Source organism: Hippocampus comes, unplaced genomic scaffold (genome assembly GCF_001891065.2).
Source record: "Hippocampus comes isolate QL1 unplaced genomic scaffold, H_comes_QL1_v1.1 scaffold68, whole genome shotgun sequence".
NCBI classification, from domain to species: domain Eukaryota; kingdom Metazoa; phylum Chordata; class Actinopteri; order Syngnathiformes; family Syngnathidae; genus Hippocampus; species Hippocampus comes.
The window spans coordinates 5,048,455-5,066,651 of NW_017805625.1; the positions used below are offsets into that span (position 1 = coordinate 5,048,455).

Genomic DNA, 18,197 nt, shown 5'->3' on the forward strand with positions numbered 1-18,197 from the left:
GGGTTGGGGGGGGGGGGGGGAGGGGGGGGACACCAGAGAGACGAGAAGAGAGGGAGAGAGGCCTTTGCTTTTTGGTCGGGAATTAATTATCTTGGCAGCAAGTTTCTGCAGATGTGCACATATTTTGGATTGTCAAATAATTTGCTGCATGAGAGATTAGCATTTTAGTCGTGTGCATTTGGTGTAACTGCGATGTGATGTCTTCTCTCATATTCTTTAGTATATTTTTTTGGATTCGGGGCTAAACGTTCAAATACTGCATTGAAATACAAGTGGCCTGATTTATGAGGTTTTCGAGATATGAGCCATCAGTCAGACATTTTTTTTTGAGGGGGTTTGACTTGCAAGCACAAACTTCAAGCGCTGTGTGCTCGCAACTCCACAACAGGCGGAAGTTTGGCAGGTGGTGAAGGATTCTTCAAAAAAGATTCCTCAAGCTGTTTAATGCCATTCCCAGTTGATGTTTACGTGAAACTAAACATAAAAAGAATTACACATCGTGTATTTGAAAACAATCGAACAATTAAACTTTCAAGGCAACAGTGTTCTCAAATCATGGCCTCCGCTGTAACACTCACAATGGGTGTTCATTTTGCCTGGTCAAAATAAACCACGGTGAAAGGATATAGGATGCCATCATTAGGTAGCTCTAATTATCTTTGTTCCATCAAGCGAAACAGTCTGGTTCACTACACGACACCCTGATGTGTTTAGTGTTTCCACCACAGGTATCCAGATGGGATGCTGATAGCTGCATGCGCTCCTCAAATAAGAAGACATCACGGCACCAGGACATACACCAGTGATTTCAACAAAAAGGAAAAACGTGACATAATCTCATGCATTGTTTGACTAAACGTCTTTAAATTCCCTCCTACAGTTTCGAAAGATGATGTTGTTTCCATAGCGTTGCCAATTAGAACACGCAAGCCTGAGGACGAGGAAATAAAACAGGGCTTTATTCTTCAGACCACCAGTTCAGGGTGTCCCCATTTTCTGGTCAACTTATCCTCACAAGGGTCGCGGGGGTGCTCGATGCGCATTTTTGATGCGATCGATAACGACAGGGTGCAAAATTTGAATTTGCTGCGCAAACTGAATGGTGTTCACCCATTCCATTCCCATTGTAACACAAAAGTAACAATTCTTTGTCGACCAGTCAACAAGCATGTCTAGTCTGGCCCCACCCCGCACAATGCTTCAAATAATGATCTGTAGCTCTTAATAATTAGCACAATAATTACTGTATTTGTTTATTGGCTCCCAAGTTTGCTGCATGTGTCACGACTCACTTTGGATGCCACTCATTCTGACTGAGTGGTCACGTCCTTGTTTGTAAGTGATAGAATTGCAAACCCTCTGCTGCCTTTGGTCGAAATCAAACACAAGGATTGCAGGAGAGATGACTCTCACCAATCAGCTCCGCTGTTTGTAGCCGCGCTGCTTGAGGCCATTGAGGTGGCACTCTTGTAGCCACACAGCCCATCGTCCATTGTCCTTGAACGGCTTCCCCTTACTCCTCTCGAGATTTGTCGACCCTGTGAGTGGCAGCGCGTTTCTGTGCGCTGATTTGTCGAATGTGAAGGGGACATCACTGCCGTCAGCAATTCTGCTCCAACTGCACACAAATACAGGACCGTGGCATTTGCTGAATCCAAGGTGGCATATTTTCAATTAGAGCAGTTTTTCTTTTTTTTTTTTGTCATCCTCTCGAGTGGCCCAGCAAACTACAGCCAAAGGGGCCCCGGCAGTATAATGATGCCCTGGCACAATAGTACCACTGTTACCCAACCTGTTCCCAGGAAACGGCACAACTTGCGCCATTGTGCACTGTGCTTTCCTGCCCAACCACGTTGCCTGGGTTTAGCCAGAGACACGGAGAGGCCTGGCTGTGCAGTGAATCTCACAGCAACGCGGTTGGTAAGACAGCTATACAGGAATGATAGATGACGTCTAGGTGTATTCACCTCTCACTGCGCTTGATGTGCGAATATTACAAAAAGCTACATTAGAAGGGAAGGCTGTGGAGCGGAAGAACCCCGGGAGGGATGCGAAGACAGCTGAGTGGTTGCCAGGAATGGTGCTCCAGAAAACCCCTGCATTGTTGCTATGTTGACCGCTCCTCAATAAACAAGAGGACCAAGGGAGAAGTGTCAAGCAAAATGAAGAAAAAAAACCGACAGCTGAAACCGGTTGGTAGCTGGTCCGAGCTGGTTCCCCTCTTCATATGTGCACGATGTTTGTATGTGTGTGTGTGGCACCCAGCGTGCTCTCTCCTTTAGGGGTGCTTTTGCAGCGCAGCAAAAGGGAATATTCAGTGCCAGCTAGTTGGAGGGGGGGCTCTTTTGGTCTGCAGGAGAAATATGTCACGGGCGCCTTTCTGAGTCAGCCGGTCATTTAAGACAGGACCGCGCGACTCTCAGGAAATAGCCAAGTGTGTCACACTTAAATTCAAGTCCCTCCTACCGCTGGGCCTCCACCTGTCAGTTGATATGTCGATTATGATTGGAATTTGTGGGCTGTATGCTGCACGCTATATATTTTGGACAAATGCTGACTCATTCCAATTTCTCCTATTGTCATAGATAAACCGTCATTGTGAAAAAAAAAAAAAACACATTTATGGCCTATCAGAAATTTCACTCTGACTGAACAATGAATGAAATTCAAATAAACATCACAACTCCTTTGTCCATTTCCCTGTCTTGGCTCCTTAATCCAGTTGGAATGTTGTCCAAGTGAAGTATACTGAAGTCCCCTTTCAACCGTCACTCAGGAATCCGATGTACTGTTTCAATCACATTGGCCCAACAGAGTGAAATCTTTGTGCATTTTCCCAAAGTGGCCCACTGATGTCCTCTTCCTCCAACATTTACAACATTGAGTATTTTTACTCGGAGGTTCCTTCACTCTCGGGCAGGGGCGTCCAACCTTTTTTGACCGAAGACCTACTTTTCAAGCAACCAACCCTGACGCGATGGACATGTTACCGCACATGCACTAGCATAGCACATTTTATTCTTAATGTATTCTTTTTTTTAACAATACAGTATCACCACTATCACTTGATAAAACGTGTTCATAATGTTCATCTTTTCCCTTCCGCAGATCTCTGGTCAAAAGTAAGAAGCTTAATCTCCTTGCACGAGGCTACAACTGAAGACGGTTTTCCTTGCATAGCCACCGCGGCAGCAGAGAAGACATGAGTGAGGATAAACCTGCAGAGAGTATGGAGACGGCCCCCGCTGAGATGAATTCTATCCCCAACGGGAAAGGTCACGATGCGGTCGATGAGCTGACTGCATCGTCCAAAACCTCACCTGTGGATGATGGGCCAACGTGAGTCTCGAAACACTGCATACTGGCATTAGCAATGCTAGCTGGAATCAACATTGTGTTACACACGTCAATCTGATTAAGCTTCAAATAATATTTGTCTGGTTTTTCAATATAAAACATGTTTACAAGTCATTCGTCACTGTCAAGCTAATGTGGCCTCGCTGGTTAGTTGGCTAATGATGTCATCATGCTTATGGCTAACTCAGTTTAGTGCACAGTCCTTCTAACAGTGAATGTGATGGAACCACTCGGTGTATAAGCCGACTTCCTCCTTACACGCCGATTGAAAAACAGTGCGGCGTAATTGCTTGAGCTAAAAGCCTACGGTAATTAGCTTCTCCCTGTTGTCTGGCAGTCATTTTGCAGCATGTAATAGCTGTCCCTCCTTCAGCCATAGATGATCCTGTCATCATGTCATTGTTGTTATTGTATTATGACTCAGTATCATTTTCTAATCGTGCACTCGTTGGGTGATGGATGGCCTCTCGACGATGCTTTTAGGGAAACGGTACCCAACAGTGCCCTGAATGTTAGGTATGTCTCTGCGAAAGATTTCATTTGTGTTTTCTGTCAAATGTTAGCAGAGGCGGTATCACCATAAGTTGCCTTGGAGGCGTCCACATTTCACCCTCCAAGAGTTGAAAAGATTTTCAATGGATCAATTGATGATTCACGATGACAATGGTGAACTTGACATTTAAGTACACGCATAATATGATGAAGATTATGATACGTCAGTGTAATTATTTATTCTGAAACGATCCACTTCTTAAACCTCCATTGAACAATGACAAAATGCTGGTAGGCAAGGCACTGAAAACAGAGAATTGCTTGAAGGGTATTAAAGCAGTCACCGCAACATGACAGCAATTTCAGCGTCACATGCAAAATTTTCAATATGATTTTGAAAATAGGATATCAAAACGTGTCGGCAGTAAAACTATATGAAAAAAGTGATTTTGTATCACTTTAATTTCTAGAACAATGGGTAGTGCATGGAGGGCAAAATCATCTCTATCTAAAAAAAAAAATTGAATAAAACAAAAGAAACACATTTTATGAGATTGTTCATTGTAATGGTATGTACTATTACATGTTCATGATTAGTGATTGTAATGAGGATGCCAATGGCACTTGATAGTGATATTGACCCAGCAACAGTTTTTAACTTTAACTTTTAATCTCTCTTGACTAGTATTTGTGCTGTTCAGTTATTGTTGTTGTTATTGTTGATTTTTTTTCCCCACTGAAGTCCTAACAGAACTGAAAATACAACAGCTAACCAGCCAGAAGGACAAGAGCTCTCATCAGGTGCAGACAACAGCAAAACTACACGATTTACTGATGTAAGGTCATGTGACTCTCAAGTGCAATACACAGTAGATGCTATGAAGAAGTAACATATTCATTTCTATTTTGGTTGTAGTTTGAGGGAAAAACATCATTTGGGATGTCCGTCTTCAACTTGGGCAACGCAATCATGGGAAGTGGAATCCTTGGACTGGCATACGCAATGGCCAACACAGGAGTTGTTCTCTTTTTGTAAGTTGTTTCCATATGAAAACGCAATGTAACTTCTAAGTTTCATGACCAAATGGACTAAATGTTTCATTTTCTTGATGCTTTGTGACATGTTTGACCATAAATAATTCCTAATTTTATTTTAATAGATTCCTATTAAACATGCGAATTATGTAGGGTGAAATAATTAAATTAACAGAGACTCATGAAACTAAATGCAGTGCCAGTTCAAAGGCCAATAAAAGGCTACTTTCAGTCATTCAAAGAATATTTCATAATTTAATGGCTTTTTTCTTGCCCGAACAGACACATTTCTTATTCCATCAAGTTGATTCTCGACTTTCAACAGTGCGTATATGTGGCTCATATGTGATAGGGCTTAGCACCGCTAAGCCTCTGCAGCATCACTGTCTGTCAGAGTAATATTGTCAGCAGCTCCCATGTACTAAAAAGCAGTTGGTATTACCTCCTTCGGTTTGAAAAATAAAATAACTGCAGTAGAGACATTGCCCTTTGTTGTGTGCCTTTTCTGTTCCCATTAGGATTCTGAAATGAAAGTAAAAACCACATCTTAGGGTCATGATTTTCGGAAGGATGTGACTCATCGAAGATGACACTCGTAAACAAAGGCACAGCGGCTCCCAAGTTTTTTTTTTTTCAGCTACAGTTGAAGCATCTCAAAATAAGCTCATTAGATAAATCTTACAACTTTGTGTTTGTGATTTTTGCACCTCTACTGGTCGGAAAAACAGTGCTTTTGACACACATCTATCTAGCTAGCTAGCTAGCTAGCTACCACATAGGTACCTATCCAGCTTCCGATGCAGCAACCTAGCTATCTAAAAAAATAGGGTGGCATAGTTTTTAAAGCAATATGATTAAAATAGAAAGCACATTTAAATTTTTATCTCATCAAATATATATCCTCCATTGAATTATTACGTGATACAATTCGAGGTGTTTTGTGTGTCTGGAAAATTTCCCCTGGTGTTATAAAAAGCTTCTTGTTTTTAGCTGAGTTGTGTGGGGTCAAGTTTTTGTGTCTTTGACTCTTGGCCTGTGGTTCACATAGTTGACTTTTACGCTGCTGGCATGGACTCGATTCCTGGGCAATGCCCGGGTCGCATGCGCCCTACCATTGACCGGAGACCATTCCAGGGTGTACAGTATTATGCCTTCCACCTTTAGTGAACTGGGAAAGGCTCCAGCCTCTGTACAACAGGATTAAAAAGTGGAGAGAACGATGAACGGAAGAATATTTTATCAATGTGTATACTGTATAATTACTGTAGCTAACTACTTATTTCAGATAACTTCAAAAATGCAGTTTTGACTGGTAACGGTTCTAGATTATGCACCTCAACTCATGTTCTTCATTTTTATGTGTGTTGTAAAAAATATTCAGTCATTTGCTCAATTTATAACATGGACGTTTATGTACCCCTTATCTTCTAATGATACAAACAAACAAAATAGTGGCTGCTTTGTCCGAGGCTCAGGCTAAGCTTGGAATGCAGTAGTGGAAAGCTGTGAGCAGAGCAACAGTGACCCAAGTGTGTCACTTTGTGTGATTCTCAGCAGAACTGTCCTCCCACTGCCACTCGACTGACTAAATCCTCCACCTCAAAGCTGCCCGGCATTCTTCTGCAACGACCCACGCTGGAATAACAAACTGTTAATTGTCTGAATATCATTGAGAGTTGACTCACAGTTTGTTTAAGAAAATGATTTGAGCGTTCCTCTGAAAACGCAGCCATTTTCTACCACTAATCCTGTTCCTTGGGAAATGGAGCATATCCCCGCTAAATCTAGGAGAAAGGCATGCTACTTCAGTCATTCAGTCACATGGTACCTAAAGACAGATCATAAAGCAGAAATCGTGTCCCCGAGTGACTGTTGGTTTGCTCGTGAGTCTGAATGTGTTCGGTGATGGATTGCAGGTTCAATGCTTGATGGAGTCTGCCTTTCACATGGTCAGTGGGGGTAGGCTACAACTTCCCTGTGACCCTGTCAAACATGTGAATCACTAAAATATCAGTGAATGAATCTCATTCATTAAATTTCTTTGCTACCCCGTTTAGGGCCACAGCATGGGCTGTAGAATGTGACTAGCGAAATCAACTTGTCACATAATGACAGCTAAATTACTTTATTAAAGATTGTAAGCATGAATTGACCTTATTTCAGATTTTGGCCTGTTCTTGACACCAATCAAGATTTGTGATTCAAGTATTTTTAAAATTGTGTCAGACAAAATTTCCCATACCGGGAGTTGAACCCGGGCCTCCTGGGTGAAAACCAGGGATCCTAACCGCTAGACCATATGGGACACATAGGAACCTAGCTGCATCCGTACGCTCAGGAATAAAAAGAAGGACTGAGTACCATGGCAGCATCGAATGAAAGACAACACATCTCTTGCTTGCCCTTAATGCAATTTCCACATTAAAACTCATTCAGTATCAGTATTTAAAAACGTCTTTGGGAGTGAATGAGTTAATGGAATCAGTCAAAAATCACATGTCTCGTGATGGCAAGATTATATGGTATTTTATAGTACACCGTGGAAGTAAACCTTGAGTATTCACATATATTTCGCTGTCTTATGGGCCGGCCAATTTCCAAGGTGAGCCCTTGGTCTGTCGGAATGCTCAGTATGGCACAGCGCGGTTTGCCAAACTCGAACATGCGAAATGTGTGTTTCTATGTAAAGAGCTGCAAATTGTTTTACATTCAATCAGGTGAGTCTCACTGTCCCACATTTTGAAACCTGTTCAATATAAATACTATTCGTTTAAATCCAAGTAAATAAAAGATGATTGCGGGTAGAGACGGAACAGAGCGAAGGAGGGAGATTAATGTTAACTTTGGATTTCTCCTCAATCTGTCAATTCCATCATTGCACCGATTCCTTTGAAAGAGTCCATCTGCTGTGTGGTTGCTTAGTGTGGTCGAGGGCAGAGGGCAGCCAACTTGATCAGCTGCAGCAACAATCCAGGATAAAGGCGAGCCACGGGGACTCGCCAGCGTGTTTCTATACCACAGCTGTATAAATAGCCTACAGTATAAGTACAAGTGGAGGGTAGGCTATAAAAGATGGATGTAGGCCTTTCAGTTTCTAATTTGTCACAGTTGGTTTGGTTAAAGAGTTAAATGCTGTTTTTGCTGGCAGTCATTGTATTTAATTTCAGTTGATCTGTCTTTTTCAGGGTTCTCCTAACAGTGGTGGCCGTCCTTTCATCATATTCCATTCATTTACTGCTCAAGTCTTCTGGTATTGTAGGTATGTACACGATTGGACTTGATAAAGTTGTGAAGGATCGCCTCAACCTCAAGTGCACTTTCGATCGCCTTGGTGACAAAACAATAAGAAAACAAACTGTTAGTATTTATTAATGATACGACAACGTGCTGAATAAGCACATTCGTAAATAAGCTGCCGAGGGCTACACCTCTCAGCATATCACTCAACAGTCAGACAACTCTACACTCATATCTGCTGACACCCACGTCACTCACCAGGCCAGTCCTCGCCTTTTAAAGCCATACACACTTAAGTCACAGATAATACAGTGGTGGAACATGAAGATAGTGACCCCAAGTGGAAAAACAATATGACCTGAACCTCACATGTGCATGTCGTTCTTTAACAATGCAAATCAATGAATTAATCGAGGGCATAATCAATAGAGAACTTGATTCCCCAAAAATATTACTAAAGAAAGACTTTTCTCCATACTTGAAGGTATCCGTGCTTATGAGCAGCTCGGCTACAGGGCTTTTGGCACTCCGGGAAAGATGGCGGCAGGTATTGCCATCACGCTGCAAAACATCGGAGGTGAGCACGCGCTCGCGTTTTAAATTTGCCTTCTCACATTCATATATTGTATGCTCATCAGAAAGCGACTTTTCTGGCACAATGTTCTGCGATGTCTTCTGCTAGTGTGTACGTTATCCTCTCCGTCTGAAATGTAACTGTGGTTTTCTCCCTTCCACAGCCATGTCTAGTTATCTGTACATAGTCAAGTATGAGTTTCCTTTGGTCATTCAAGCCTTCCTTAAGGTGGATAAGCCAGCAGGGTGAGTCATCGGCCTGTGGACATAAAATCGTTAATTCCCATTTTGTAGTTGCGGGGATAAACAGCACCTACAGCAATGTGCATAAATCAAGTGGGAGGCAATAGATGCCTCATTTGTTATCATTTAAAAACCTGCCCTTTGAGAAACTGTTGGTATCGGAGCCACCGGGCACTTCACTCGGTACATTCATCCATTCATTTTCAATACCCCTTATCCTGTTCAGGGTTGCAAGGTGCATGTTTTTTTTTTTTTTTGTTCTTGATCATTAAATTTAGTCTCTTTAACGGGCACTTATGCAAATTTTTTTAGGCCAATTTTTGTGGTAAATGTTATTGCGGTAATAAAACAAAAGCAGGTTAATTCTTTATTTTTATTTCATATCTTTGAATTGATCATATGTATTTATTTTTAATGAAGCACATCATTTATTTTCATGTTTAATTTTTGACGTAAACTGACAGAAATGACTGAGAATTAAATGCTAAAATTAAGGAGAGGAAATAACTGATTTTCCTTTTGTAATCAGTTGTGTTACGTTCTTCTATTGGAGAATCATCAACACATATGTGTCAGGGGGGAATCATTCTATGACGGAAGGTTCCGGGGTACACAAGACAAAAATTGTTGGAAGCCACTGGCATAAAGGAAGTATGTTGTCATACACCTCAACAGAGACAACTTCGGTTTAGCCTGGATCGTTAGTGGAAATATAGTGTCTTTGGTGCATATGTCTAAATGTTTGAAATCAAATAGAACCCATTTTATTCTTAAGAGTAATGTTGTAAGATGAGTTTGAAAGTTTGAAGTGTGAAGGATCATTGCTTGGTATATTGGTATATTAACGATTGAAACAATGAATACAGGCAAAATAAACAAAATCCTACAGTCATTGTGGCAACATTTTGGCTATCAACAGCAAAATGTTTGTTTGAATCCACAATGACAGAAAATACCTAATGGCACCAATGCAGTGACTTCGTGTGTCATCTCATGTGTGGGGTTACGATCCGGAGCCATCTCACTGTCATGCCAGTCGAACATGCGGCGCAGCTGGCGTGCGAACAGCTGTGATAGTAACCCCGGAGGAGGAGAGCAGCATGGCCAAAGCGGGAAAGTCACAAACACGTCGACATTCCACGAGTGCAAATGTAAACCGTCGGATATCTCTGGCCAAGCGCAGGTGGCCGCGGGGACAAACAACACTCGCTTCCTTGGGAGTTGGTGTGAGATGTTAGCCCCTCACCCCTTCACTCTTACCCCACTTAAAGGAGATGTGAAGTGTTTCTCAGTCGGCATTGCAGTGGTTTAATTGACCCTTCAGAATTCAGTGCAGTTGATTGTCTGTACTGTAAGGTTGTGTGTGTCTCTGGTGATCAGGGAAAGATTGCGTCCCTGAACCAGATGGCCAGAGGGCAGGATGACACCAGGATAGATGAGTCTCTTCATTTTTTTTTTCACGTTTCGTGTGTGCGTGCAAGGGCTAGACAGCTCTAAAAGGGAGTGTGTATCCATGCAATTTTCCCACTTGACAGAAGAGAAGAAGTGAATCACCCTGACTAAAAATAGACCCTTGTTTTGGCAGGAGCGTGGCGCATTGTCATGCTCATGCTTTGCAAAACTTCTCCCCCCCTCAGTCAAAATCTTGTGTCTTAGAGGGACACCGAGCAATGTCATTCATTGGCCATAATATTAGATGAAGATAATTCACAGAGAATCCAGATCAACATTGTGACTTTTAAACCTGTGTTAAAGATTCAATTAATCCGTTAATTGTTGTCATTTACCATATTTTCCCCACTATAAAGCGCACCTAAAGCATTCAACTTTCTCAAAAGCCCACAGTGCAATTTATAATCCGATGCGCCTTATATACGGGTCATGATTCTGATTTCTTGGACGTAGCATTTTAAATGTTCTGAAAAGCGCTTTGTTAAAGCTGCCCTGGTTGTGAAAGCGCTATCTAAATAAAGCTGCATTGTATTGTATTCCCTTTAGTGTAGCTCCATCTAGTGGATCTAGTGGACCGCAGCCACTGTTGTAGCTTCTATTCCATGCGCCTTATTATGCAGTGCGCCCTATATATGAAAACAGTTGTGAAATAGACCATTCATTCATACTTATTGTGCGTAAAATACGGTAAATAGCATGAAAAATGTGTTTAAACTTTTTAATGGTTGTGCATGAACAGTACCTTATGTGATATTCTTATTGGTGGCGTGCATATGGTTTTTATGAGGTAAAATATGTGGCTTGGCTCAATAAATGTTGGTAAACAATGTTTTAAAGAACAACATATAAAAAAAATACAACTTCTCGAGGCAGCATTACTCTGCTCAAGTTCAAAACATTAAAATTAAGTTTGCGGAAAAAAATTAATCAAAGCATTCTTCACTTGTTAATTTTTACCATGGAGTCGCCGATACAACGGACGCACAAAAACGCCTAATCATTGTGTTGGTATTGACTGCACCTCTATATCTGGCCCTCTCTTACTCGTCAAATATTGTCCCCTATGTGTGTGTTTGTAACCAGACTGACGTTTTTCTACCTCTCTGCAGTGAATGGTACTTGAACGGCAACTACCTTGTGATCATTGTATCCATCGCCGTTATTTTGCCGCTGGCGCTCATGAAGCAGCTTGGTGAGTCTATGAATTGCTAATCCATTGTTAGGTCACCTAAAACTTAGTTGCAAATAATCAGTACCAGTCAATTCTAGACCCCATTTTTTGTTCTTTTTTTACCCTAAGTCTTGGAAAAATTAAAAAAAAAAAAAGTATCTGGGGTTGAACGTGTGGAGTGTGAAAAGACATATATATATGTCTTTGGGAGTGAATGTGATAATAACAAGGTATTATATATATTATAGGAAGGAAGTTTTGGGGCCTCACTGTAGTATGAATGTTTTAATGTATAAATATTTGTGTCTGCAAGAACTACACGTACTGAAAGCAGGGCACTGAATCGTTCGCAACCGTCTTTTTGCATGGACTGACAACACCTTCTCAGATCAGAGGTGAATCATCTTCAAAGACAAGCATTGCCCGGAGAAGGGTCGCAGCACTATGACTTTGTTCATTCATGTACAATAGCAAACGGGCTGACAATCAAGGAGCGCAAAGTGGTGCAGTTTGAGTCAATAATCAGCTTCTACTCCCAGCAAATCAAATCAGTCTGGAATCTAATATTTGATTATCTTCACTGTCAGGCAGTGAGGGAGCATATTATATTTTCAGTGGAAATTCTCAGGTCGAACCAAGTACATTCCATGACACTAGTTGAGGTCTATGTTTCATTCGGAAATAATGTTGATTACATTTACGTATTTGTGTTCATGTTAGTTTTACTAAGGTTCCAAATTGTCTTAGCTGTACGTCTACAAAGTAAATGTGAGTGGGCCATTGGGTGGTGACAAGTTCAGGATATAACCTGCCTCTCGTGTTTTGTCAACTGGGACAGACCCAAGCTGACCCGCGACACTTTCTGAGGGCAGAAAGTGGACAATTTTTGCGTTGCTCAACTTTGGCAGTGAACACTGCATTTTATACATGAAGTAAGGCTAATAAACTGCTTGGTTTCAGGGTATTTGGGATACACCAGTGGCTTCTCCTTGAGCTGCATGGTGTTCTTCCTCATCGCGGTAAGTCTAGTCAGACATTTGGTGTCTTAAGCATCAACATAAACATAATCAGAACGGATGAGTACATGCTGATGCCGTACACTGTGATCAGCTTGTAATAAGATTGGCACTTTCACCTTCCCACCAGCTTTTCGTATTGTCTTTGCGTGCTGCTGTTCCAGGCTATGCTGATTGTCTGACTTTCATTGACCTACTTTTGGTTGTGCGAGCAGTAATCCATGTATTGCTCTCTCTGTCTCTCTCTTCTCTCGCTTTCTCTCTCTTTCTCTCTCTTCCTCCCTTCTGGGCCATACTGTCTACTCAATATGCTAACCGCATCTTTAGAGTTCATGCAAGTCTGTTTTGCACCTCTGCAGGTGATTTACAAGAAGTTCAACGTCCCTTGCCCGTTCGTGGACTTTGCCGTCAATGGCACTGCCGGTGGTCTCCTGAACATCACGGATCCCGGTGGGATGGACGACCTCTCCTGCCTTCCCAAAATGGCCAACCTCAACTCTCAAGTAAGGTTCAGGCATGCCACTCCTCCTGACTGCCGTTTGAGAGCCATCCACTTGTGTCCTCTCCAGCATGCTGCCAGTGACAGATCACAGTCCAAGCATGGTCACGTTTGGCTTGAAGCACTCTATCACGCGCTACGTGAGATTGCAGCATTCAATCATGAAATTAGACAGTCAGGTTCAAACATCGAAGTTGGTCAGTGACCTCTGCATAACCTGTGGCGTAGTAATCATTTATTTTACATTTCAGCTCTGAGACAGTATCTCTCAACATCCAGTAGCATTTTTTTTTTACTGTTGATTGAACTATTTAACTTTTTAGATTTGTTGTTTTTTTAGAGACATGTTACAAATACAATTTACTTACTAATTGTTAGCAATCTGAAGTAGCGAATTTGCCAGGTTAGCAAAAGCACATCCCTCGTGCTTCAAGCTAACATGCAAGGCATTCTAACTCAGGGGGGGTCAATGACAGGGAACCAATTAGCTCTGTCATGTGTTTTGCCAAGTAACGGCCAGTAAGGCGCAAAATTGGTGGTAAGACGTCTGGGATGGCGCTGCTGTATCTATGGTGACCTTTTGGGGTTCGTTTTCAGACTGCCTACACCATTCCCATCCTGGCGTTTGCCTTTGTGTGCCACCCTGAGGTGCTGCCCATCTACACAGAGCTACGCAAGTATGTGCTTATGATGGAAAGAAAGGTCCTGCTACCCTTTTGGACAAATAATCTGCTGCCTAGCAAACAAGGAGGCTACAATGTCAACTTTGTATTTGGCTGATCCCCTCGCACTTTTTTTTTTTTAATGTTTTGGCACTCCTTGAATGACGGAGCATGTTGTTTGTGTTGATGTCCGCTTCAAAACACTTGCTTCCTACAATTACTGAGTTACAGTGGGACCTCCAAAGTTAAAGGCTCCAAGAAGTGCTATGTACGTTTGGATTTCAAGGGAAATTTCCTAATTTCAACTCATCACCCTGTGTTTCTTAATCTAACTTAATTTTAGGGTATTTTTTTGTTTCTTTGTTTTTATGGTGGTTTACTTTGTTTTATTTAATGCTTATCCTGTTCAGGGGAGTGGGGAGCTGAACTCTGTCCCAGCTGACTTTGGGTGAAAGGCAGACAAATGCCATAGTACACATTCAGTAACACAAAATAATTCATACTGAGGGAATATTTGTTTTGAAATTGTAAGTCAAGCATCGTGATTGAACATCCGTTTATTTAGGAGGTTCCACTGTATGAATCCAAAGGCTGCGGAAACCTTCATGCCGCTAAAGCTAATGCACTAACTACTTTTATTGTGTATTTCGATGATGTGTGTGTTTGTGTTTCTGTGATATCACATGGCTATTTATATTTTCGTATTTCAGCCCCACCAAGAAAAAGATGCAACATGTGGCCAACATGTCCATTACAGTCATGTACGTCATGTATTTCCTGGCTGCTCTCTTTGGCTACTTGACCTTCTATGGTGAGGAAAGTTACCTCCTTCTACTGCAGAATCTTCACTGACATTTGCTGCATTTCACCATTTGTGATGATTCAGTTCTGCTTGCATGTTTTAAATTGAATTGGTGCTCATACATGGGGTCATCGATTTATGAGGCACCACACATATTGACACATTTTGAAGTTACGAACGGCACACACGCTGTAAGAATGCACATGCTTGGTTTTACATTTTTAAATTAGTTATACAGTACTTCCATATTTAAGTTTTTCATGTTTTGTTAATGTTGACAGAGGACTCCTGTTCTTTTATTCTGCCTATCGAGCATTTACATGATCAATAGTTCTGTCATATTTGTTGCATTAATTTATCCATTAAAAATTGTATGAAACATGTTTTATTGAAATTGTAAAAATATTTTATTCATTTGTCTCATTAAATGTTGTATTCATTTACTGTAACTAATAAAATGTTAGTGATATTTATAATCAGTTTAACATATGCATATAACATTTGAAAAAAAAATTAACTATAATACAAATTATACTACAAATATCACTACGACATCTTTTACACGTGTAATATTTTTTTCGGTCTACGATCTATATTTTTCTAACGATCTATCGATTTAAAAATCAAAGCTTTGCCCATATCTGCCGCAAACGATCGTCATTCAGTTATTTTGAAGTGTTAGCTTGCTTTCTCATTCTTGGACCTTTTATCATGCAGGTGAAGTGGAGGCCGAGCTGCTTCACACCTACAGTCGCATTGACCCGTATGACACGCTGATTTTGTGTGTGCGCGTTGCCGTGCTCACTGCTGTCACACTCACTGTGCCCATCGTGCTCTTTCCCGTAAGTATAATTGATGATTAACTCACCTGCATTGTCAGTATACTATGAACGCCAGCTATTAGTGACACTACCCTTAAAAGGGGTTTGTACTTGCATGTATAGTTGCTGCCACTAGATGGCAGCAAAGGGCTTAAACAGAGAGGACGGGCGGACGGCTTGATAAAAACGTAACAAGTTACAACACGTAAAATTTCACGACATGACATCAAAGTAATACATTTATTTCTTTGGTTTTAGCACAAAGACAGCAAACAGGCATGATTTTCAGCGAATAACATAAAATATGCGAATTGGCAAATGTGTGGGTTTCACGAGAGTAGCGCCTTATGCTATGTTGTGTCTCCTGTTATCAGGTACGAAGGGCCATCCAGCAGATGATGTTCCCAAACAAGACCTTCAACTGGCCACGCCACATCGCCATAGCATTCACCTTGCTCACCTTCATAAACCTGTTGGTCATCTTTGCCCCAAACATCTTGGGCATCTTTGGGATCATCGGTATGTACACAAACCCTGAAAAAAACACTATATTCCTAACATTATAACTCATTTAAATTTCCTGATTCGTGCGTGTGTGTGCGCGTGTGTGTTTCCAGGTGCCACGTCTGCCCCTTGTCTTATCTTCATCTTCCCTGCTGTCTTCTACATTCGCATTGTGCCCAAAGAAGAGGAGCCACTGCGCTCAACCCCCAAAATCCTGGTGAGAAATCAATTGCAGTGACACAAATAGTGTTACTATGGAAACCCAAAGGTGATAACATAGAACAAATTAAGTGCAGATAATGTTTTAAAAGCATACATAGAGAGTATTTCAGTTTTTATTTTTCATTAAATTTACCGGTACTTCTACATTGTGGATTTCATTTTTTTGCGGGAGTGGTATTGAACGTAGCCCCCATAATGGAGGGGCTATTAATGTTGAGTAAAACTAAACAAGAAACTCTCAGTTTCCCATATCTGAATGTAATCATTTTCTGTCTCTATTATAGGCGGCTTGCTTTGCTGGGCTCGGCTTCCTGTTCATGATAATGAGTCTCAGCTTTATCATTATTGACTGGACTTCAGGCAGCAGCAAAGCCAGCACAGGCCACTAAACGGCCTTCGAGTTCTGTCCAGGAATTTAACTTTCCTTTTGGTTCATTTAGTTTATGTGTTGTTATTCTTCATGGTTTTACTTTGGATCTTCCATAGAGAATTTTGAAAGAGTGACAGATTTAAGAGGACGCTTTGTCCCCGCACAAAACAAACTTTGTACTGTACATCTTGCCACACAACTACCGGACAAACTGATTTTTTGTTTTTGTTTTGTTTTTTGAGAGCGTGTGCCTTGTTAGGTGAGATGTATATAAGATGGAAACACAACAGTGTAGGAAACTGATTTCTTTCCACATTCATCTGTCACTGTGATGACCGTGAGCCTATGGCACATCATGCTATGCTAATCTGGTTATCAGTGCTGCTAAGATTGCAATACACACATTCCTTTCAGCCAATTCGAACATCAAAAATGTACTGAACTGAAGAAATGCTTCTACAATATAGCCGCAACGTTCAGCTTCCATCCAAGCCGTTGTGTAGCACAGACATAGCACATTTACAACAACATTCCGTTCTCTGCGATCAAACTGAATGTTTTTAATTGTGTTAAAAAATAAGTTTGCGCCTACTCAATTCCAATGTAGCTTCTGGCTGTCCTAAAATGATTTAAAATGAATATTTTACAAGTGGTGCCTTGAGATACGAATTTGTCTTCTTTCACAATTGAAATGATTTCAAATGCTATTAATCTGTTCCACCCCCCACCTCAACGTTTTAATTTTTAATAGGTATTTAATAAGAAATCATATTGTACTTTATAAAAACAAAACGTATTGGAATAATTAAATAGAATGTAAAGAATTTTAAAATTCATGTTCGTGGACATTTTGCTGCTCCTTCTGGTGTGCATGCCTTAGACACCCATGAGGGGTAACATATCCTGTACATTCTGGCTGTGTCCCTCTGTAGTGCACTATAAAAGGGACACGCCATTTTGTAGGGGTGTCCGCATGTCCAGAGAGAGAAAAAAATGCAGTACACTCAAAGTTAGCCATAATTGACTTGGAAAAGTAGTGAGCAACCGTGGTCTCTCAACAGGTTGATATAGTCCATAATGCATTGAGAGCGGGAAGACAAAATGGCGCAAGTGGGCGACAGCGCATGCGTGCGTCATGATGAATACGGTGGTCGCATGGTATATAAAAAAAGGAGCAAGTAGTTCGCTGGCTGTTCGAATCGCCAAAACAGATTAAGGGAACTATTGGCTACACTTGGCTACTATTAAGTGCAAGTGAATGAGTGGTTGGAGGATAAGGGTGGACATTTGGACACAGCCATTATCTCAAGGCACCGCTGTTGTGTTTTTTGTTTTTAATGATTGCCTATACTGAAGACCTCAAGAAAGTTACCTCTCAGTGTTCCTCTTCCTTGATGATTAAAAAAAGTATATGCGTTGTTTCTGAGTTAACCTCGACAACAGGGTCCATTTAAGCAGCGACTCGCAACAGTTTTGTGTCTTCACTAAAGTGGAAGTCAAGAAAAAAAAATATTTGCAATAATATGTTCTACGTGCCCCCGCTAGTCTAAACACGTTATTATGATTAACATTGCGTTGGTGGAATACATTGAAGATGATTTCACCCCTTTTCAACCATTTCAGGGCATTACATTGACATTACACTGCCCTCTACTGTCGGCTAGTATTGATGTCAAAATGCTGTTGGACACCACGTTGCCAATGTCACGTGACCAAACCCAGAAACCACGTGAGACGTGAC

At 41.2% G+C, this 18,197-nt stretch overlaps 1 protein-coding gene and 1 non-coding gene across 5 annotated transcripts in view; one reads left to right on the forward strand and one right to left on the reverse strand.

Annotated features, from left to right (window-relative positions):
• The window catches only part of LOC109522678 (sodium-coupled neutral amino acid transporter 3-like), a 24,095-nt gene extending 6,954 nt beyond the window's left edge, over window positions 1-17,141 (forward strand). The window contains exons 2-18 of one of the 4 annotated variants that reach the window (XM_019881438.1): window positions 3,109-3,122; window positions 3,193-3,339; window positions 3,841-3,873; window positions 4,592-4,685; window positions 4,766-4,881; window positions 8,070-8,143; window positions 8,606-8,698; window positions 8,859-8,940; window positions 11,499-11,581; window positions 12,521-12,579; window positions 12,936-13,079; window positions 13,673-13,752; window positions 14,448-14,548; window positions 15,257-15,381; window positions 15,735-15,879; window positions 15,978-16,081; window positions 16,371-17,141. In XM_019881438.1, the coding sequence (XP_019736997.1) occupies window positions 3,203-3,339; window positions 3,841-3,873; window positions 4,592-4,685; window positions 4,766-4,881; window positions 8,070-8,143; window positions 8,606-8,698; window positions 8,859-8,940; window positions 11,499-11,581; window positions 12,521-12,579; window positions 12,936-13,079; window positions 13,673-13,752; window positions 14,448-14,548; window positions 15,257-15,381; window positions 15,735-15,879; window positions 15,978-16,081; window positions 16,371-16,475 (1,575 nt within the window). In that variant the 5' untranslated portion in view covers window positions 3,109-3,122; window positions 3,193-3,202 and the 3' untranslated portion in view covers window positions 16,476-17,141. Of the gene's footprint in view, window positions 1-3,108; window positions 3,340-3,840; window positions 3,874-4,591; window positions 4,686-4,765; window positions 4,882-8,069; window positions 8,144-8,605; window positions 8,699-8,858; window positions 8,941-11,498; window positions 11,582-12,520; window positions 12,580-12,935; window positions 13,080-13,672; window positions 13,753-14,447; window positions 14,549-15,256; window positions 15,382-15,734; window positions 15,880-15,977; window positions 16,082-16,370 lie in introns of all 4 variants that reach the window. The other 3 variants (XM_019881439.1, XM_019881437.1, XM_019881440.1) reach the window with 3 other exon arrangements.
• Window positions 7,118-7,189, reverse strand: trnae-uuc (transfer RNA glutamic acid (anticodon UUC)). The gene has a single exon. It is a non-coding gene; the product is annotated as a tRNA-Glu (tRNA).
• Window positions 17,142-18,197: the final 1,056 nt, after the last annotated feature.